This window comes from Engystomops pustulosus, chromosome 8 (genome assembly GCF_040894005.1).
Source record: "Engystomops pustulosus chromosome 8, aEngPut4.maternal, whole genome shotgun sequence".
Taxonomy (NCBI): domain Eukaryota; kingdom Metazoa; phylum Chordata; class Amphibia; order Anura; family Leptodactylidae; genus Engystomops; species Engystomops pustulosus.
This window is the reverse complement of record NC_092418.1, coordinates 16,923,147-16,947,039: the sequence shown is the minus strand read 5'-3', so window position 1 is coordinate 16,947,039 and position 23,893 is coordinate 16,923,147. Positions and strand designations below refer to the sequence as shown.

At 40.5% G+C, this 23,893-nt stretch overlaps 1 protein-coding gene and 1 long non-coding RNA gene across 5 annotated transcripts in view; one reads left to right on the top strand and one right to left on the bottom strand.

The window, feature by feature from the left end:
* LOC140074768 (uncharacterized) overlaps positions 1 to 23,893 on the bottom strand; it is a 147,596-nt gene that overhangs the window by 25,630 nt on the left and 98,073 nt on the right. Inside the window, exon 3 of one of the 2 annotated variants that reach the window (XR_011849267.1) lies at positions 10,564 to 10,826. The exons of the other annotated variant lie outside the window; for it this stretch is intronic. This is a non-coding gene — a long non-coding RNA (uncharacterized lncRNA). Of the gene's footprint in view, positions 1 to 10,563; positions 10,827 to 23,893 lie in introns of those variants that run through there. 2 annotated transcript variants of the gene reach the window in all.
* The window catches only part of CACNA1H (calcium voltage-gated channel subunit alpha1 H), a 308,384-nt gene that overhangs the window by 212,311 nt on the left and 72,180 nt on the right, over positions 1 to 23,893 (top strand). For all 3 annotated transcript variants that reach the window (XM_072119929.1, XM_072119927.1, XM_072119928.1), the window contains exons 11-16: positions 10,655 to 10,806; positions 13,504 to 13,689; positions 14,607 to 14,724; positions 20,056 to 20,211; positions 22,978 to 23,068; positions 23,624 to 23,832. In XM_072119929.1, coding sequence (XP_071976030.1) covers positions 10,655 to 10,806; positions 13,504 to 13,689; positions 14,607 to 14,724; positions 20,056 to 20,211; positions 22,978 to 23,068; positions 23,624 to 23,832 — 912 coding nt within the window. The remainder of the gene's footprint in view (positions 1 to 10,654; positions 10,807 to 13,503; positions 13,690 to 14,606; positions 14,725 to 20,055; positions 20,212 to 22,977; positions 23,069 to 23,623; positions 23,833 to 23,893) is intronic.

The window sequence follows — 23,893 nt, the reverse complement described above, 5'->3', positions numbered from 1 at the left end:
GGGCAATTTGGGCAACTTGGGTGCAAGACTTCAGGGGGCACAATACCAAAAGTTTTGCAGAAGTTTTTGCAAGAATCACCAGGTATTAACAACAAGGGTTTATTGGGGGCAAATTGTTGCTATAGGGGTCATTTAGAGCATTGAAGGGTCACACTCTAACTATAGGTAGAATTGTTACCAATGGGGGGCCTACAATATATATGAATAGCCAGAGGTACCCATAACCCTATATAGGTGCAATTGTACCCCCTAAATGGCCACCCACAGAAAAGAAAAACTGCCCTAAGTTAAAAAAAACCTTTTGGAGTTAGGATTTTTAAGAAGGTAAGTGTCATTTGACTCCTCCTGCCTCTCATGGGTCAGAGGGGAGGGGCTTATGTAGTTATTTTGGGACAGTACTGCGGTATGGAACAAATTATGTCTGCTATAAATACTCCTCTGTGCCAACACCTTTAGGTAGCTACCCTATAAATCAATGTCTGACCTAGTCAAGAGCCTAGGGACATTAGGGCTCCTGATGCTTAGGGTGGCATAAACCATGGCATCCTTCTCTAATAATCCAAGGCAGCAGCATTCATTCTAACTATGGTCTACTTGGTACATATGGGTCCATGAATAAAATGCCAGCGTCAGCCACTTCTGGCCAGGACCGAGGTCCGCCATGTTTTGCTGTCCGGTAGCGACATCCATATGACACACCGGTCTCACAGTTGCAGCAAATTTTTTTTAAGTAGCCAAATTATGAGAGAAAACAGATTGTGCTCATCCACATCTCCAATGCCAGGGGGGCTCGGGTGTCGTGTGGAAATTTGGATTAATATCCCATGTTTACATCCATGGGCTAGAGATGAGTCACGCAGACTGGAGCGCCGATCTGCTGGCGGAGGGACGGATGGGAGACCGACTACCAAACACCCTCCTTCCCAAAAAACCGAACAGATGTGGGATCAACGTCATACGGGGGGGTTCAGACTTTTGTGAAGATGATGACACGTAGGAATGAAGACTTAGGTGCCAATCAGCTGGAATAGAGAACATCTGTGGACATCTCACTTTTAGCGGCTTTTGGGAATCTAAAAAATCCCTAATTAATCAGTTCTTCTCAGTCTGTGATAAGGCTCTCATGCAGATACCGCTAAGCCCCCCCTCCCCTCGGGGCTCCCCATTCATTTCATATACAAATCCATGCTGAATGTCTACAATCACAATAGGCCTCGGAGTGCAATCTAGAAAGGCGCCGTGTTGTTTCTTGTCATCCAGATGGATCCGGCTTTGTATATGGATCGGAATATTTGATGCCGTTATTCAGGCGGATTAACTCTTGCAGGGTGGCCCAGGATTCTGGTTCTGATGCATGATACGTCCTTCTGGGACCTGGAAAGTCCTCTACCTGCTGGCGGGGATCCAGATCTCCAGACCTCCAGACCGTGCTAAGCTATGAGTTATTTCCTTGAGGTTCTGCAAATCCACAAACTTCCTGTTAGTTTGGACCAGCAGAGCTTCACCATAAAGCAAGGGGGAGAGGTAACCTTACAAACAGAGCCTCTAAACTGGACTTTGTGATACCAATAGATAAAGCAGCTGAGCTGGAATGGAGTGTGGCAGAGATACAATTCTCATTACAAGGATACTCAAGTGGAAAGTCATCAGAACTTTGTGATTTTGGCAGAAACAATGATTTATCTACAATGTGAGGCTGTATCCGAGAGAATCAGGCATGTTAGATTCTTATGCACAATCCCTTTTTGTCCAGAAGGGACATTACATTCATGGTGAACCGAACATTTGGGCACCAATTAGAAAATGTAATACTATTTCACCACCAAATAACCTAATCTAAAATCTAAAATGGTGTTGCCTTGGGATTAACATACTTATCATGTCCTTTAGTAACAATTCAGGGTTGGAAGCATAAACCATAAATAACATCATATGTTTTCTCTGGAGGACCCAATTGTGTAATACCTCCTCTCAACTGCGGAGGTGCTGCAGGTTATTTAAAAAGTGAATTCCACCTCATATTTAGACTGATCACTGGTATCCTTATCAGTGGGATACCATTCAATCAATTTATAATCGGGGAAACCTTCTGTTAAAACAGTTGTTTCCTTAGAGAATCACCCCTTTAAGGAAAATGTGAATTAAAAAATATCAGAGTAGTTACAAAATTAAACATTGCGGTCTCATTGTGTCAAAAAGCAATTGCAAAATCCGATTAGCTTAATACCAGTTGTATTATACACACAATAAACCAAAGCAGTCGGAATCCATTCCAAATCCGGTGAAGCTTTTCATTGATTCTCTGAGTCTTTCCTTCTCCTTATCTTCCTACGTTGATAGACCAAGCCTCAGCCACCCGGACGTAATGCACAGTAGTCAGGTTCCTAAACATGTCATTACAAGTCAATCACGGCTGTGGCAATCATCCGTCTCCTCGCCGCACATGGAGCTTCATCTCTGGACTTCTTCATTAGCGCTGGGTGGCTCGCCATCGTAGCAGTCATTAGAACAAGTGCTTGCTCTGTTGAACACTCGGCCAAATCTAATCCTGTTAAATGAGAAGCTTGTTTTGTGTCTGGGTTTTTCGGGAGACAAATAACCGGTAGGGTCATCTCCGTCGCGAGTCTCATTATTATGTTAACCCTTGTCTGGTAGTCAGTCAGGGCTAAGGTAATTACCGGCAAAACCCTCTATTAATTAGACCGGCGAGCTAACTATACGTTGTTACCGGGTAATTATTCTTGTTCCCGAAGAGACATTGGTTGCCCCCGTGTGACTCCCCCATAGATAAGACCGCCAATCCACATAAACACATCGTTTACATTCATATATGGTGATATATGGAAATTAATATTGTTCCTCAAAGAGGACTTTATTCGAGACCGGCACAGGCTGCACCACGTCGGAGAACGTTTTGGATCCAACACCCACACACCTTAGTTTTTTTTTTAATGCGTTTGCACTTTACGCCGTCCCTCAAAAGAGGTGATTTTGGTAACCGTTTCATTTAAGATCACAGGCGTAAGCGAAGGTCGCTGCGGGAGTCGAGGTCTACGGCAAAGACGAACAATGGAGTGAAAGAGTTTCTCTATGAAGGACGTCAATGGCTGCGGGCAGATTTCAATGATACAACCCTCGAAATGAGGCAAGATAACTTATTTATGAGGCTGGGAGACACACAGCGCTTATGGGATTGTGTCGGGATGCAAGAGCCACATGTTCCTTTTCATCTCTTTAACCCAACGTACATGACGTATCCCATAACAACTTATTGTTGAGGTTCTCCATTTAGGATTTTGATTTCATTTTCTGAAAAGTTGAGGACAAGGGCCAACCAAGGTCCGAATGAACAGGTATACAGTCCTTTAGCCTTTCATTTAGGAAGATTCTTAGGTCCTGGTCTCAATGGGTCCTGAACCTTAGAGACAGGCAGCACCTTTTGATAGTTAATGGTTTGTCAATTAGCAGCCCCGTGATGCCTCAAAGCCTTCTTCTCAAATTTATCCCGAATTGGCTTCCATCCTTATTGTCCTGGTAGCTACTTATCATGTTTGGTTTCTCACTTTTGACCGGTCCATTGTTCATTCTATCTATCTGATGGTTATGGCCCAAGTGATTCACTTTCTTAACAGAATCTTAGGTTGTTCCATGATAATATTTCATGTTGATCTCTATTGGAACCCACCATCCGACGAAACCATTGGACAATGTTTCCATCTGCAATCTCACAACGCCTCGGAGCCTTCTTCATGTCATGAACTTGACTCCAGTCTTTACTGTCCTGATTGTTGCATACAGTATTAACTTCTGGTTCTCCCTTTTTACTAGTTCTTCTGTTGGCTCAAACTACGTTCAATAACTCCATTACTTTTTTCCGTTTCGGACCAATTCTACATATCTTCTGGTTTCAAGATGTAAGGCTCCTAAACACATTAGATATCTAGAATAAAATTCCACAATTTGGTTTGCCCAGTCCTTAGCTCCTGGATAGTCTCCATCAGAGAGTCGGGGTAGCACTGGCAGGTTCATACACATAAGATGGTTGGCCAATGTGCCAAAATTGGCAGTTTTGACCAATTTTTATCAAATTTTTATCTTGGTTATAGACAACTATAGGAGAGACCTATAGGAGAGACCACACAATTTTACCAGCTTATGCCTCATCTAATGCTTCTGATCTCTCCCCGGACTCCCTCAGACTTTGCACCCTAAGTTTAGTTGAACTTCTATCTCTTTCCGTAGGCAGAAGCAAAGTTCAGTTTTTCTAGCAGGCAAAACTTTTTATCGTAAAAACGCTTGGGCATGTGTAAGATTTATTGTACAAAACCTTCTATTATACCTGGAAGTTCCATTTAGGGTACAAACTTTCCTTTTATTTTGCCCCCACAGCTAATGCATAAAATTCTTTAGTTTCTGGTCATGCGTCATTTCGTAAGGAATTTTTTTTTTCAAAAGCGGCAACAAAAATTTCGGCATTCTACTCCTCCAGGCGGGCAGCCAGCCAGTATATTTTCCGGTATTTATGCCTTACTGCCTGAATCTATTGCATTGTCAATAAAAGCCGTTTTGCTAAAACCAACAGCAGTTACATTCCGTGGAAACACAAGATTACATAGCGGCTGCCGCCTCCCCGCGCCCCGGCACAACCCGCCTAAATCTCCCAAACACATTTCAATTTATACCGCTCTCCATCCTTCATCCTAATGACTTTCTTGTCACATTGAAGACAGGTAGAAAGTTACTTTGCAGGTGATTATTGAACGCGGGAATCAAATCGGAGAAATGAAAAAGCCTCGAAAAAAGTCAAAAGTAAACAAAAACCGCACTACGAAAATTAGGTTACCGGGGCTCCGGAATGAAAGCCTTATCACCTCTGTAGGAAAGGAGTGTTTAATTAAAAGCGTGCCGACAAGTCGGAGGGTTTCATTGCTGTAGTGTAATAATAATAATCTTTATTATTGTAGCGCTTTACAGATTTTGGGAACATACAAATAAAATAAGACATTACAGAGTAACAACAGTCATGTGAAGCAATAGGAGTTGGGGTCCTGCTCAGGGTAGACCCGTCCTGTACATTTTTTGTCGTTATTGACTCATTTTTCTTCTCTAAATGGAGCGAACAAAACCGGGAGCAATGAAGCGCATGACATAATGATATTACTCACGGATAAAGGCAATTTGTGGGGTTTGAAGCAAAGATTCGAGGAAAAAGTAACATCCCCTTTATTTGACTCTATTTGAGCACATTTCTTTGAAATGCTGCAATACCTCATATGACCTGTAGACAAGTGTGGCACTGTCTTTGGAAGAAATTGAGTATATTTTCCTAATCTGTTACATCTTAAAGGGAAAATGTCAGTCTCAAAATCGCCCCATAAGTAAAACAAACATTGGGGCACATTTACTTACCTGGTCCTGACGTGATCCCGTGGTGCGTTGTCCGATGAGGATTTGGGTCCGCTGCGATTCACTAAGATTGTGCGCCCGTGTTCCTGCATCCGTCGCTTCCACACTGAGGTCCGCCGGCGTTCACCTTCTTCTTCCTGGTGCTTGTAAGTGCTTGATTTTGCTACACAATTCCTTTTTTAAATTCCTCAGTTTGGCCGAATCCGTCGGCTTGTCCGACACCCATGCCCCCCCCCCCCCATTTCTGATGCGTGCAAGCCGGCCCCGATTCACCACAATCCGATCGCGTGCGCCAAATTCCCAAGGCAATTCGCCGCAAAACGGAAATATTCGGGAAACCCTACGAAAATGCTTCCGACGGACACTTAGTAAATGAGCCCCATTGTGCACTAAAAACTGATTTGTCCAATGACAGCCGTGGAGGACATTGGAGGTCCACATAAAGATGGAAGTCCTATTAAGCTTTCGCTTCACACCTGAGACTTTAAATAGAGTCATAAACTTAATTTCAAGATTTATATCTTAGGACTAACCCCCTACTAATTAGGACCAACATGTGCCACCTGCCCTGTACTGAACCCTTCCTAGATCTTCATCACTCCTGAGGCCTAACAACACAGTTGGGTTGTCGGAAGAGCAGGTGACAGCAAAGCAATAAAAAAATTTCACACCATAAACTTGCTTAAAAAGTTTGAGAGTCAGGTTTAATTCAATGTCTTAGTCATATGTAGCATCTGTTCCTGGTGATGAGAAGCTGCGACTTCCTGCCCGGGTTATAGAGCGGGTGACACTATCATTTCACTGTGCATTGTTGGCACAGAGACTTTCATTGCTCCGGGGTCCAGTTAGAAAAATCACTGATATCCACAGAGGCCAAAAACTCCAACATAGTCATTTACTTGTAATAAGCGAAGGACGTCCTTGGTCAGTTATGTTTCCCGAAAGCCATAATAACCCAGAGAAAGTGAGCGAGTCCCTGCCCTCCTGAGCTGCGCTCTTCACCTACATAATAATGTGCTACCTTCACAAAGGGAAATCTGTAATACTGCCCTATGTACAAGAATATAACTACTATAATACTGCCCCTATGTACAGGAATATAACTACTATAATACTGCCCCCTATGTACAAGAATATAACTACTATAATACCGCCCCCTATGTACAGGAATATAACTACTATAATACTGCCCTCTACGTACAGGAATATAACTACTATAATACTGCCCCCTATGTACAAGAATATAACTATTATAATACTGCCCCCTATGTACAAGAATATAACTATTATAATACTGCCCCCTATGTACAAGAATATAACTATTATAATACTGCCCCCTATGTACAAGAATATAACTACTATAATACTGCCCCCTATGTACAAGAATATAACTACTATAATACTGCCCCCTATGTACAGGAATATAACTACTGTAATACTGCCCCTATGTACAGGAATATAACTACTATAATACTGCCCCCTATGTACAGGAATATAACTACTATAATACTGCCCCCTATGTACAGGAATATAACTACTATAATACTGCCCCCTATGTACAAGAATATAACTACTATAATACTGCCCCCTATGTACAAGAATATAACTACTATAATACTGCCCCCTATGTACAAGAATATAACTACTATAATACTGCCCCCTATACACAAGAATATAACTACTATAATACTGCTCCCTATGTACAAGAATATAACTACTATAATACTGCCCCCTATGTACAAGAATATAACTACTATAATACTGCCTCCTATGTACAAGAATATAACTACTATAATACTGTCCCCTATGTACAAGAATATAACTACTATAATACTGCCCCCTATGTACAGGAATATAACTACTATAATACTGCCCCCTATGTACAAGAATATAACTACTATAATACTGCCCCCTATGTACAAGAATATAACTACTATAATACTGCCCCCTATGTACAGGAATATAACTACTATAATACTGCCCCCTATGTACAAGAATATAACTACTATAATACTGCTCCCTATGTACAAGAATATAACTACTATAATACTGCCCCCTGTGTACAGGAATATAACTACTATAATACTGCCCCCTACGTACAAGAATATAACTACTATAATACTGCCCCTATGTACAAGAATATAACTACTATAATACTGCTCCCTATGTACAAGAATATAACTACTATAATACTGCCCCCTGTGTACAGGAATATAACTACTATAATACTGCCCCCTACGTACAAGAATATAACTACTATAATACTGCCCCCTGTGTACAGGAATATAACTACAGGCAGTCCCCGGGTTACATACAAGATAGGGTCTGGAGGTTTGTTCTTAAGTTGAATTTGTATGTAAGTCGAAACTGTATATTTTATAATGGAAGTTCTAGACAATTTTTTTTCTTTTGCCCCAGTGACAATTGGAGTTTCAAAATTTTTGGTGTAATTGGACCAAGAATTATCAATAAAGCTTCATTACAGACACCTTACAGCTGATCATTGCAGTCTGGGACTGTAGTAAATCATCCAGAGAGCTTCACCAGAGGTCACAGTGGGCAGAGGGGTCCGTCTATAACTATGGGTTGTCTGTAAGTCGGGTGTCCTTAAGTAGGGGACTGCCTGTACTATAATACTGCCCCCTATGTACAAGAATATAACTACTATAATACTGCCCCTATATACAAGAATATAACTACTATAATACTGCCCCCTATGTACAAGAATATAACTACTATAATACTGTCCCCTATGTACAAGAATATAACTACTATAATACTGCCCCTATATACAAGAATATAACTACTATAATACTGCCCCCTATGTACAGGAATATAACTACTATAATACTGCCCCCTATGTACAAGAATATAACTACTATAATACTGCTCCCTATGTACAAGAATATAACTACTATAATACTGCCCCTATATACAAGAATATAACTACTATAATACTGCCCCCTATATACAAGAATATAACTACTATAATACTGCCCCTATATACAAGAATATAACTACTATAATACTGCCCCCTATATACAAGAATATAACTACTATAATACTGCCCCCTATGTACAAGAATATAACTACTATAATACTGTCCCCTATGTACAAGAATATAACTACTATAATACTGCTCCCTATGTACAAGAATATAACTACTATAATACTGCTCCCTATGTACAAGAATATAACTACTATAATACTGCCCCCTATGTACAGGAATATAACTACTATAATACTATCCCCTGTGTACAGGAATATAACTACTATAATACTGCCCCCTATGTACAAGAATATAACTACTATAATACTGCCCCCTATGTACAAGAATATAACTACTATAATACCGCCCCCTATGTACAGGAATATAACTACTATAATACTGCCCCCTATGTACAGGAATATAACTAATATAATACTGCCCTCCTATGTACAGGAATATAACTACTATAATACTGCCCCCTATGTACAGGAATATAACTACTATAATACTGCCCCCTATGTACAGGAATATACCTACTATAATACTGCCCCCTATGTACAGGAATAAAAGTATGTCTATGCTATAGGACGGTATTTTGCTGTATATTATATATATGTTATATGGTGATTCCTCTCGGAGCAGTGAGTAACATTTTGCTTTGCGGTAATTACGTTCCATTTCTTAATCCTTGTCTAATTAAGCAGGAGGCTTGCGCTTTATCTTCCTGAGAACCCCAATTATAGATAGTGGCGCTATACGACATTTGCATGTAACAGAAGGTTCCCCTGGAGACACATTTTATTTTAATGTCATCTTCTCTCTGGTCCGGATTCCACCAGTGAATTACGGCTACAATACGCTTTCTGCAATGTGGCCTTTAATTTGTCGCTTCACAGATCTTTCTGCCGGACAGAGGACAATCGGGTCACACACTGAGCATCAATGGCAGCCCGGGCCTTTACATCTAGAAACTGTCCATAGGACCCCTGGCGCCTTCTGCTCCAATGACTACAGAACCGACACATTTCCTTTAAGTCTTAAAGGAACCCTGTTAGTGACTGGTTCTGTAGTTATTGGAAGGGAGGGCGCCGGGGGTCCAATGGACAAATTGTAGTTCAAGAGAAGTTTCTGAGAGAAAAATTGTTTTAGTTGTTCACGGCAGCCAATCAGAGCACAGCTTTCATTTTACAAACAGCTGTGAGAAAATGCAAGCTGAGTTCTCATTGGTTCATTTGCTTGCTTTGAGCTCCCTGTTAGTAGTGCGGCCTCAGGCTTCGGGCCTGTAACGACAGTCGCTGATATCTCCGCCTATAAATGAGATATTGAAGCACAATTTTCACATTTAGGGTACATTCACACGGCGTATGGACACGCAGGCTACAAACGTACAGTCACACACTGCTCACCCCTCCCCTCTCCATAGAGCAGCGAGCGTCCATAACACAGCAAAATATAGGACATGTCATACACGGTCACAATGCGGCGAGACAACTCGTGCTAACTGACCAGGCGCCATAGACATTAATGGGGACCAATATGCGCTGCATATCGGTCCCCATTACGTTGGTGTGAATGAGCCCTTATACTGTGTATCTGTACCCATGTACCTCTGTATCTCTGTGTCGTTGCTGCTTCTTCTGTGACTGTCGGAAGTCATTTTTCACTCTCATGCCAGTAAATACTGCGGCATTTGGCAGCCCCCGGACAGCTGGCGAGTATGAACGTGTCTCACGCCTCACCCAGACATATATATATATCCTGTATCTCTGTAATAGCTACTGTATCTCCGTGGCTTTGGGCCAAGTGCCCGGACCATAGAGCAGCCGAAACGCTGAAACGCTGCCAAACCGCTGGGCATCTCATTAGCTCCTTCACACTCGGGCGGACGCCACTTCTTCAAAGAGGACGCGTCACAGGCTGGAAAGACACAGATACTAAGTTCAGGAGAGAAATCGTTCCCAAAAAAATATGGGGGGGGGGGGGGGGGGCTTCCGGAAATAATTAATACTGTGTAATGGGGGTCACATGAGAAATTCAAAACGAGTCCAGGAGAGAAAGATAAAAATGACATGTAGGGGGCGCTAATAACTCCATGTAGGGGGCGATAATGAGCACCGGTAATTGACCGCACATATGGATAGGACAGTGGCATAGTAGAAGCTCATGTATTGTATGTGCTGAAGTGGGTGTATCTAAGGGTGATACAGGCTGAGATACTTGCTGAGATACTGCTATAATGATGCCTCTCCCTCCCTGCAGCCGGAGGAGCTGACCAACGCCCTGGAGATCAGTAACATCGTCTTCACCAGCATGTTCGCCCTGGAGATGCTCCTGAAGCTCCTCGCCTTCGGAATCTTCGGATACATCAAGAATCCGTATAACATCTTTGATGGGATCATCGTCGTCATCAGGTGATTCAATCTCTTTTGCTCTTTTGAAGGAATAGTATAAATGGTTCATTATCACGCAAGGCGGAGCTTCACTTTAAACTCCACCCCTTTCCTCAAACCCTTTATCCAAAAATTAGTTTACCGGAGTAAATCCAAGTTGTATTCACACATCAACATGTCCACACAGCTTAAATCCTTGTCATACCAAATGGGACGTCTGAAGGGGGCGGAGCAGTCGGTGTCATGCTCCGCCCCCTTCTCAGTCTTATACCCAGCATAATCCTGAGTATTAGAAAAAGGACAGTATTTGGTTTATATGTCCAAGACTGACACCCTTAAAGGGGCGGTGAAACATTTAATTGGAACAATCCGTGGTGGCTCCGGCCACTAGGTCCATAAAAACAGGAGTCCTGCACCCCCTTTATTGATGGACTGGCAGGTAAGTAGGCATCCTACCGCCCATTCTCAATGAGAAAACCCAACATTGGGCCTGCTGCTCCATCAATTACAGGACCCCAGTGGCCAGTGAGGGGATAACAATTTATCCATTAACATGACTTAATAATAATGGAAATCATCCTGATAATCCAGGGGCACTAAATCATTGATCCAGGCACCGGGACTGTGGTAATCTTCTTATATTTGCTATCCATGGACTCCTTCATTCTATTGTCAACTTTTAAGATTATGCTAATGAGCCAGAAGAGCTTGTGTGGGAGTTGTAACATCGTGCAGTAGCTTCACAGACTGTTACACTGTCTATCCTTCTGTTCCCTCAGCACTTCTCCCCTGCCTGATGTAATCTGACACAATAGGAAGGGGGGGGGGTGCTCCTGCACAGCCTGTTAAGCTACAGCACAGGGGGGCTCTGGTAACCCTCCCCAAATCTCTTCAGGCTCATTAGCATAATTATAAAATTTGATTTTAGATAGGAGGCGGCCATGGATAACACATGTAAGAAGTTTACAGCATCACGGATGTCTATAGATTAGGTCACGTATTGCAGCTAATCTCCATTTTGGGGAAGGGGCTGAGCTGCAATACCACCACATACAACCTGTAGCCAGCAGGTGGCGTAATTTCTGGAAGCAAGAAGCCATTTTTTACTTAATCCTGGACTGTAGAAGGTCACCCCAGGATAACAGGACCCCAAGCGTTCAGCCGGTTAGGGGTCTGTAGTGTATATATATATATATATAGTTTCCTGGAGTGTATAGATACCTCAACCTGTAAGGGGTCGCACCGGAGTAGAAGATCACTTTAAAAACCTAATGGAGCTCAGTATTTGTACGTGCCATTATTTCTCCGAATGAACTTTCTTTTTCCTCGTCCACGTTGACCCCTCGCTAAGAAAGATTGTCTCTCTCCGGAAAAGTCAATACTCATTTTCTGCGTCCGCGGCAGATGCTCCCCCTGATTATTCAGTGACAAAACGACTTTAGAATGAAATCGCCTCCTTAAATTGATTCCCTTGTTAGGAAAATTCCCGGCAGTCCCACGTAAGTGTAATTGTGGAGCGTGATCAGCGAGCGCTGTCACCAGGCTGACCGTGCATGACCAAGGAGGCCACGACACGCGGCGCACAGAGATGTCACCGGGAATACTAATCCGGCACGACTCGCACACCCTTAAAGGGAATAGTCAGGATCCAATGAGATCTACATCTCAGAGAAATAAAAATAAAGAATTTTTTGTTTTTATATTGAATTAGGTTATTGTCATTTTTTTATATCACCTGCAGTACCGTGTCTCACCACTTGACCAATGATTTATTTTTTTCATAGGCTTTAATGGAACAGCGCCACCACCAATAAATTATATGTCAGACACAAAAGTGAACTAAATAACATTAGAAACTACTCGATTTGTCTGTTTTCAGAATATATTCAATTAAAAAAATTATGATAATTGTAGAAAGTGAGAAGCCGGAATTGTTAAAGGGAATGTGTCATCAGTTTGGACAATGTTTAACCACAGCCAGTGTTATGTATTGTCCCTGGAGAGACATATCAATATATCACAGTCCTGCTGCTACTAATAACATACACAAAGGTCTGATTACACGGTTCTCCAGGGACAATACATAACACTGGCTGCAGAGTGCACAGAGCACAGCAGTGTGAGAGCACACCCCAGTATAACCCTGAGATATAAATCTATATAATCACAGTCCTGCTGCTACTAACACATACACAAAGGTCTGATCACACAGCTCTCCAGGGACAATACATAATGTTGGCTTCAGTGTGAGGGCACACCACAGTGTAATCCTGGAATATAAATCCATATATAACAGTCCTGCTGCTACTAACAACATACACAAAGGTCTGATTACACATCTCTCCAGGATATACATAACACGGGCTGCAGTCTGTACGCTCACAAGTAAACTTAGGGTAATCTACCACTCCGCCATCACATGGGTGGGGTCAGTGCCCTGAGTTGTGACCCCCGCCTCCTGTGTACTATATATGACACGGTGCTGTATAGCGCCATCCCAGGCCCTCTAGTGGTAGGCGCTTGCTGTGTGCAGTCATTATCCTCAGTATATAGTATGACAATATGTCTCGGGGGTCACCAGTAGAAGCTTCCTGCCTCATCTCATGCCGCCCACCATCCCCCCCTCTCTCCCCATAGTGATATGTCGTGACTAGTGAATTGCCTGTAGGTTGCCACTGATGGAGACACTTACCGCTATACTGCTTTCCCATCATTCAGTGTTTGGGAGATCATCGGACAGTCAGACGGGGGTCTGTCTGTGCTCAGAACATTCCGGCTGCTTCGCGTGTTGAAGCTGGTGCGCTTCATGCCGGCTCTGCGCCGCCAACTGGTGGTCCTGATGAAGACCATGGACAATGTGGCCACGTTCTGCATGCTACTCATGCTCTTCATCTTTATCTTCAGGTACTGGATCATTTCTGCTACATCCCTATTGCCCGTCAGTGCCATCCCTGCTTCTATTATATGACCTGCAATCATCCATAGAAAGACATCCAAATATGATGATAACTTAATTCTACTATCAGGACTCACAACTGCCCCTTTGTAGGGAACCTGACAGCAGATTTTACCCGATTATATAACTCCCAGCCCCCTCAGATCAGTGAAATGTGCTTTCTAGAATTCCCTTTTATGTGAAATTTCACCCATTTACCTATAAGAGTCATATCATAATAAGCAGAGAAGAGTCATATTTAACCTGAAATGAGTCAAGTTTAGAGGCACCACGTGCGGGGCATTTCAGGCAATGCTATCTTTGGATTTTTAAGACCTACAAACTTTCTGCTGAAGTCATATTAAAGACAGGAATCTCATCTTAAAGATTGCATCATGTTTGTGGTTCTGGGAGCTACAGAGCCGGATATACGCGGGGTGAAGAATAAGATCCAGTTTCTGCCTATGTCTTTCACAGAGCCTGTATCTCCAGGTCTGTAGCTACACATCCTAATGTAATCTTAAATTCAAGATTCTTATCTTTGATATGACACCAGCAGCATGTTTCTAGGTGCTATAGAGCTGACGATAGAGTCTGACGTGATCCTCCCCCTGCACCCCCTAAACTTGACTCATCTCTGGTAAAATATGACTCTTCTCTGCTCATTTTCACAAGACTTTGGTGAAGATTTTTTTTTTTAAATAGGTAAATGGATGAGATTTCACATTAAAAAAAAGGAATTCAAGACAGGACATTTCATCCCCAACCAGAGGGGACTAGTAGTTTAATGGGGTAATATCTGCTGACAGGTCCCTGTAACATCCCCGTGATCTTACATGAGTCTGGTGATTGGCTAATATGACCATGTTCTCTGCCCCCCTTGTAGCATTCTTGGCATGCACCTCTTCGGTTGTAAGTTTACCCTGAGGACGGACAATGGAGACACCATTACTGACCGGAAGAACTTTGATTCCTTACTTTGGGCCATCGTGACCGTTTTCCAGGTAAGAACAATCCTTAAATCCTATAGACTAAGCCAAAACCATGGACTGTAGGGGGCGCTATCTAGTGCAGGTGGTCCCTCGAGTAGACAATCCCTTTAACCGGTCTGGACAGTGTAAGAAATCTCATATATGACTCTGTGTAATATCAGGATAATATGTGATAATCATTGGGGTCACATCCAAGATCACTAATCCCAGAATTAGTATTTATTCATTTGTCTTGGCCACAAAGTAAAGGAACAGTCGGAGGCCCCCTCTCCCCCGCGCTCCACCGAGACAAGCAGCGAGATTCCCGCATTCATCTCCTTCTTTTTGAAGAGGATTTAGAACAATCTGTTGTTAGAAGTGCGGCCATATTTCCACAGTGGGCGCTCAAAGCCTCATTAACTTCTTCATTAAAAAAATAACTTTGATGCTTTCCAAGAGCAGGCAGAAAGTCAGATCCTGGCACCGATACCAAGAAATGCAAGAAAGTAACCAAAAACAAGGGAAGAAGAGGAAATGGGAAACTTCCTACATCTTATAAGATCATAGAGATTATTATTGTCACTGCCTCTAATGTGTGGCTGGATGGCGACCAATGCTGCAAGATAGATGACTTTTATTAGTATAGTATTAGTATAATACTGCCCCCTATTTACAGGAATATCACTACTATAATACTGCCCCCTATGTACAAGAATATAACTACTATAATACTGCCCCCTATGTACAAGAATATACTACTATAATACTGCCCCCTATGTACAAGAATATAACTACTATAATACTGCCCCCTATGTACAAGAATATACTACTATAATACTGCCCCCTATGTACAAGAATATAACTACTATAATACTGCCCCCTATGTACAAGAATATAACTACTATAATACTGCCCCCTATGTACAGGAATATAACTACTATATAACTGCCCCCTATGTACAAGAATATAACTACTATAATACTGCCCCTTATGTACAAGAATATAGCTACTATAATACTGCTCCCTATGTACAGGAATATAACTACTATAATACTGCCCCCTATGTACAAGAATATAACTACTATAATACTGCCCCCTATGTACAAGAATATAACTACTATAATACTGCCCCCTATGTACAAGAATATACTACTATAATACTGCCCCCTATGTACAAGAATATAACTACTATAATACTGCCCCCTATGTACAAGAATATACTACTATAATACTGCCCCCTATGTACAAGAATATAACTACTATAATACTGCCCCCTATGTACAAGAATATAACTACTAAAATACTGCCCCCTATGTATAGGAATATAACTACTATATAACTGCCCCCTATGTACAAGAATATAACTACTATAATACTGCCCCTTATGTACAAGAATATAGCTACTATAATACTGCTCCCTATGTACAGGAATATAACTACTATAATACTGCCCCCTATGTACAAGAATATAACTACTATAATACTGCCCCCTATGTACAAGAATATAACTACTATAATACTGCCCCTCTATGTACAAGAATATAACTACTATAATACTGCCCCTCTATGTACAAGAATATAACTACTATAATACTGCCCCTATGTACAAGAATATAACTACTATAATACTGCCCCCTATGTACAAGAATATAACTACTATAATACTGCCCCCTATGTACAAGAATATAACTACTATAATACTGCCCCCTATGTACAAGAATATAACTACTATAATACTGCCCCCTATGTACAGGAATATAACTACTATAATACTGCCCCCTATGTACAAGAATATAACTACTATAATACTGCCCCCTATGTACAAGAATATAACTACTATAATACTGCCCCTATGTACAAGAATATAACTACTATAATACTGCCCCCTATGTACAAGAATATAACTACTATAATACTGCACCCTATGTACAAGAATATAACTACTATAATACTGCCCCCTATTTACAGGAATATCACTACTATAATACTGCCCCCTATGTACAAGAATATAACTACTATAATACTGCCCCCTATGTACAAGAATATAACTACTATAATACTGCCCCCTATGTACAAGAATATACTACTATAATACTGCCCCCTATGTACAAGAATATAACTACTATAATACTGCCCCCTATGTACAAGAATATACTACTATAATACTGCCCCCTATGTACAAGAATATAACTACTATAATACTGCCCCCTATGTACAAGAATATAACTACTATAATACTGCCCCCTATGTACAGGAATATAACTACTATATAACTGCCCCCTATGTACAAGAATATAACTACTATAATACTGCCCCTTATGTACAAGAATATAGCTACTATAATACTGCTCCCTTTGTACAGGAATATAACTACTATAATACTGCCCCCTATGTACAAGAATATAACTACTATAATACTGCCCCCTATGTACAAGAATATAACTACTATAATACTGCCCCTCTATGTACAAGAATATAACTACTATAATACTGCCCCTCTATGTACAAGAATATAACTACTATAATACTGCCCCTCTATGTACAAGAATATAACTACTATAATACTGCCCCTATGTACAAGAATATAACTACTATAATACTGCCCCCTATGTACAAGAATATAACTACTATAATACTGCCCCCTATGTACAAGAATATAACTACTATAATACTGCCCCCTATGTAAAAAGAATATAACTACTATAATACTGCTCCCTATGTACAAGAATATAGCTACTATAATACTGCCCCTATGTACAGGAATATAACTACTATAATACTGCCCTCTATGTACAAGAATATAATACTATAATACTGCCCCTATGTACAGGAATATAACTACTATAATACTGCCCCCTATGTACAGGAATATAACTACTATAATACTGCCCCCTATGTACAGGAATATAACTACTATAATACTGCCCCCTATGTACAGGAATATAACTACTATAATACTGCCCCCTATGTACAAGAATATAACTACTATATAACTGCCCCCTATGTACAAGAATATAACTACTATAATACTGCCCCTTATGTACAAGAATATAGCTACTATAATACTGCTCCCTATGTACAGGAATATAACTACTATAATACTGCCCCCTATGTACAAGAATATAACTACTATAATACTGCCCACTATGTACAAGAATGTAACTACTATAATACTGCCCCCTATGTACAGGAATATAACTACTATAATACTGCCCCCTATGTACAGGAATATAACTACTATAATACTGCCCTCTATGTACAATAATATAACTACTATAATACTGCCCCCCATGTACAAGAATATAACTACTATAATACTGCCCTCTATGTACAAGAATATAACTACTATAATACTGCCCCCTATGTACAAGAATATAACTACTATAATACTGCCCCCTATGTACAGGAATATAACTACTATAATACTGCCCCCTATGTACAGGAATATAACTACTATAATACTGCCCCCTATGTACAAGAATATAACTACTATAATACTGTTCCCTATGTACAGGAATATAACTACTATAATACTACCCCCTATGTACAGGAATATAACTACTATAATACTGCCCCCTATGTACAAGACTATAACTGCTATAATACTGCCCCCCATGTACAAGAATATAACTACTATAATACTGCCCCCTATGTACAAGAATATAACTACTATAATACTGCCCCCTATGTACCGGAATATAACTACTATAATACTGCCCCCTATGTACAAGAATATAACTACTATAATACTGCCCCCTATGTACCGGAATATAACTACTATAATACTGCCCCCTATGTACAAGAATATAACTACTATAATACTGCCCCCTATGTACCTGAATATAACTACTATAATACTGCCCCCTATGTACAAGAATATAACTACTATAATACTGCCCCCTATGTACAAGAATATAACTACTATAATACTGCCCCCTATGTACAAGAATATAACTACTATAATACTGCCCCCTATGTACAGGGATATAACTACTATAATACTGCCCCCTATGTACAGGAATATAACTACTATAATACTGCCCCCTATGTACAAGAATATAACTACTATAATACTGCTCCTATGTACAAGAATATAACTACTATAATACTGCCCCCTATGTACAAGAATATAACTACTATAATACTGCCCCCTATGTACAAGAATATAACTACTATAATACTGCCCCCTATGTACAAGAATATAACTACTATAATACTGCCCCCTATGTACAGGGATATAACTACTATAATACTGCCCCCTATGTACAGGAATATAACTACTATAATACTGCCCCCTATGTACAAGAATATAACTACTATAATACTGCTCCTATGTACAAGAATATAACTACTATAATACTGCCCCCTATGTACAAGAATATAACTACTATAATACTGCCCTCTATGTACAATAATATAACTACTATAATACTGCCCCCCATGTACAAGAATATAACTACTATAATACTGCCCCCTATGTACAAGAATATAACTACTATAATACTGCCCCCTATGTACAGGAATATAACTACTATAATACTGCTCCTATGTACAAGAATATAACTACTATAATACTGCCCCCTATGTACAAGAATATAACTACTATAATACTGCCCCCTATGTACAAGAATATAACTACTATAATACTGTCCCTTATGTATAAGAATATAACTACTATAATACTGCCCCCTATGCACAGGACTATAACTACTATAATACTGCCCCCTATGTACAAGAATATAACTACTATAATACTGCCCCCTATGTACAAGAATATAACTGCTATAATACTGCCCCCTATGTACAAGAATATAACTACTATAATACTGCCCCCTATGTACAAGAATATAACTACTATAATACGGCCCCCTATGTACAAGAATATAACTACTATAATACTGCCCCCTATGTACAAGAATATAACTACTATAATACTGCCCCCTATGTACAAGAATATAACTACTATAATACCGCCCCCTATGTACAGGAATATAACTACTATAATACTGCCCCCTATGTACAGGAATATAACTACTATAATACTGGCCCCTATGTACAGGAATATAACTACTATAATACTGCCCCCTATGTACAGGCATATAACTACTATAATACTGCCCCTATGTACAGGAATATAACTACTATAATACTGCCCCCTATGTACAGGAATATAACTACTATAATACTGTCCCCTATGTACAAGAATATAACTACTATAATACTGCCCCCTATGTACAAGAATATAACTACTATAATACTGCCCCCTATGTACAAGAATATAACTACTATAATACTGCCCCCTATGTACAAGAATATAACTACTATAATACTGCCCTCTTTTTTTCTCTCTTTTTTGTCATCTAGATTCTTACTCAGGAGGACTGGAACATGGTCCTGTATAATGGAATGGCCTCCACCTCCTCCTGGGCGGCTCTTTACTTTGTGGCTCTGATGACATTCGGCAATTACGTTCTCTTTAACCTCTTGGTGGCCATTCTGGTGGAAGGCTTCCAGGCAGAGGTAAGTTTCTGTAGGTCGATTTGCCTGGTAGTGAGTAGGTAGGAGAGAAGTTGTGCTTGATACCCCTATAGAGGGTCTGGTATGGAGTCTCAGTAGTTATAAATGACTACTGTAAGGTGTATATATATATATATATATATATATATGTCGCTATAGGTTCTGTTTCCATATGAGGGCAGCTATAGGTAGCGCATAGTAGGAAGAAGATTGAGAAGTCTCCTCTTCACGACTTTGAAGATGAAGTCAAGAGCATTCAGGGGGCAGGATATATCCATGTCACCATAATACCGCAATCTACATGCACATGATAGAGGCGGCTGGCACAGTCTGACTACTCTGTGAATTATGGGCCCGAAATGGAGCCTGAAATGGATAATAAAAATGACAAGACTTCCAGGAAATGAAGCCCCCTCCACCCCGGACCCCCTCCGACAATGCTGACTATTCCCATTTTTCTGCTAACCAGGAGGAATTTGCCAAGTGATGAGCTAAGTCTGGCAATAACCTTGGAGCCACGGAATGTGGGATGGGGGGGGGAGGGGGGTGTTAGACAGTCTTTAGCACCTCGTTAACATCACCCAAGTCTTCGCCTAATTAAAGAAAAGTCGCTTAGTCATCATAATATTCATCAATCCTGTGAAGTTTTTACAAGGATCACAGAAGGATGGGGCATTAATATGATAAATCGCACATGGCCCCCCCAACGGCGAACATCAAATTAGCGTAAATGTCCGAAAAAGATAAAGTCGTTGTATGGCTGTAATAAAGTAATGGACTGTAGTATATGATGTATCACCAATCGCAAAATTACATTAGGAGATAAGTAACACTTAAAGGAGGGATTTGGATTGTGTTAATAAAGCTTCTTTTGTTTTAACCTTCGTTACTAAAATTTAGCGCTCGCCTTCAGTAAAAGATAGTGATAAAACTGCTCTACTATCCTCCAGTACTATCTGTGCCTACTTAGTTTACTGAGAAACAATACTATTTGCAGGCCTTAAAGCAGTACTAGCAGTGCCTACAACATTTACAAGGAGAGACAAGGAGGTTGTACTATCTGACATGAGCTCACTTAGCAGAAGAGACAGTCTGCAGGTTACATAAATAATCAAGGAGACGGTACTATCTGTGTTTTCATAATTTACAGTTAGAGACAGGGAGAAAGTATTATCTGTGAGTAAATAATTTACTATTTGCAGTCACATAGTACTGTCTCCTTGACTCGCTGTAAACTACGTGACTGCAAATAGCACTGATACCTGTCTTTACCTGTAAATTATTCACTCACAGATAATACTGTCTGCCTGTCTCTAACTGTAAATTATGAAAACACAGATAGTACTATCTCCTTGACTCACTGTAAACTGTGCTTTCATAATTTACAGTTAGAGACAGGAAGACAGTTTTATCTGTGAGTGAATAATTTACAGGTAAAGACAGGTGGCAGTACTATTTGCAGTCACATAGTTTACAGTGAGTCAAGCAGATAGTACTATGTGACTGCAAATAGTACTGCCACCAGTCTTTACCTGTAAATTATTCACTCACAGATAATACTGTCTCCCTGTCTCTAGATGTAAATTATGAAAACACAGATATCACTATCTCCTTGACTCACTGTAAACTCAGTTTACATAATTTACAGCTAGAATCAGGGAAACAGTACTATCTGTGTTTTCATAAATTACAGTTAGAGACAGGGAGACGGTATTATCTGTGAGTGAATAATTTACAGGTAAAGACAGGTATCAGTGCTATTTGCAGTCACATAGTTTACAGTGAGTCAAGGAGACAGAACTATGTGACTGCAAATAGTACTGCCACCCGTCTTTACCTGTAATTTATTCATTTACAGATAATACTGTCTCCCTGTCTCTAACTGTAAATTGTGAAAACACAGATAGTACTGTTTTCCTGATTCTAGCTGTAAATTATGTCAAAACAGATAGTTTACAGTGAGTCGAGGAGATGGTACTATCTGTGTTGTCATAATTTACAGCTAGAATGAGGGAAACAGTACTATCTGTGCCCACTTAATTAACAGAGAAGGAAGCAATACTGTATGTGCCTACTTATTTTTAAAGGGAGACAAGACACATACTTTATTTACAGGGAAAGTCGCAATATTATCCATGTCTAGATAATTTAATGGATGAGAGAAGGAGACAGTACTATCTGCAGAGAGATACGAGTGAGAAGTGTCTAACCTGTATCACTGAGTGTAAAGTATATTATGTACAGGAAGGAGATTCTCTTCTAAGGATAGACAGTACTATCTGTGTCTACATTGCTTACAGGGGAAAAAAAGAAGGCACTTATATAATTTACACAGTACATGTACAATCTGATGCTATGCAATATACAGGAGAGAGCAGGAGGCAGTACTATCTGTGCCTACATGATTATAAGACTACATGTGTTATCCAGTAGACGATGGCAGACGTTCAGTGAACACAAAACATCATAAAATGCAATTAAAAAGCATTAAACATCAAATATATCTCTATTTCCTGGTGAGCCCCCTGACGAGTAGATATCTAACCCAGGGATGAGCGAGCGGTGGTCTTATCGCTGACACTGTACACGGTTTATCCCGGGAATCGGTAGGACTGTGTGGAACAGATTAGAGACGTTTCATCCATCAGACGGAGATAAAGCTGCAGAAGTTGCCGACGCAGCAGTAGTCGGATCTGTGTTGTTCTTGTCAGATGTCAAGCGAGTCCACCATCTACTCTATGATTCCATCAGTCATCCTTCTATCTCCAGGGGGATGCCACAAGGTCAGACACCGACGAGGACAAAGTCTCTACCAATTTTGATGAAGATTTGGAAAAGCTGAAAGATCTGCGGGCAACAGGTGATAATAATATATGAAAGCTTCTTCCTTAATAAAAAAAAAATTTGCAGTACCAAAAAATAAAGGTTGGGTCATTTTATATTAAAGTTGTCTTTGATAAGATTTGGAATAGTCCCTATATCTAGAGCAGGGGTCTCCAAAATGTGACTCTACATTTGTGGTTTCCATAATATGAATTCATATAAAAGTTCTAGCCCTACGGCGGCAAGCAGGACCACATAGTCCGTTCTCTCTCTTTCGTGGGCTTGGGACCACTTCAAGAGGTAGCGACCTGGTGATCTTCCAGTGGGTTAAAGGGTGAAAACCAGGGAGCTCCCTGAGATAATACAAAATCAGTTCAATTCTGGTCCAAAGTCAAACCATTTGGGTGACACAATTGGTCTACAACCAATTATGGGGTTGGGTTGGACACAACTACTGTGAAGGTAAGAGGCCTTCTCCATCAGGAATGAAGGGTTGTACTTAGGGGAATAGCAGTATCTGCTGTTTTCTAAGATGTCTCCATGATATAGAAGAAGGTCTCTCTAACTATTCTCTATCCCTTTATTCTCCTAGAGCTGAAGATGTATTCCCTCGCAGTGACTCCAAATGGACACCTGGATCCTCGCAGTGCGATGCCCCCTCCCATCATTATGCGTACAGCGGCTACACCCATGCCCACGCCAAAGAGCTCTCCATGCATGGACTCCATTCATACATTTGTGGATTCGAGAAGGGGGAGCAATGTGTCTGTAGATCCATCGATCTGTGATCAGAAGTCTCTGGTAGGTTGCCATTCCAGTGTATAGTATATATCATCGCTTTGGAACCATAAGTGAGACATTT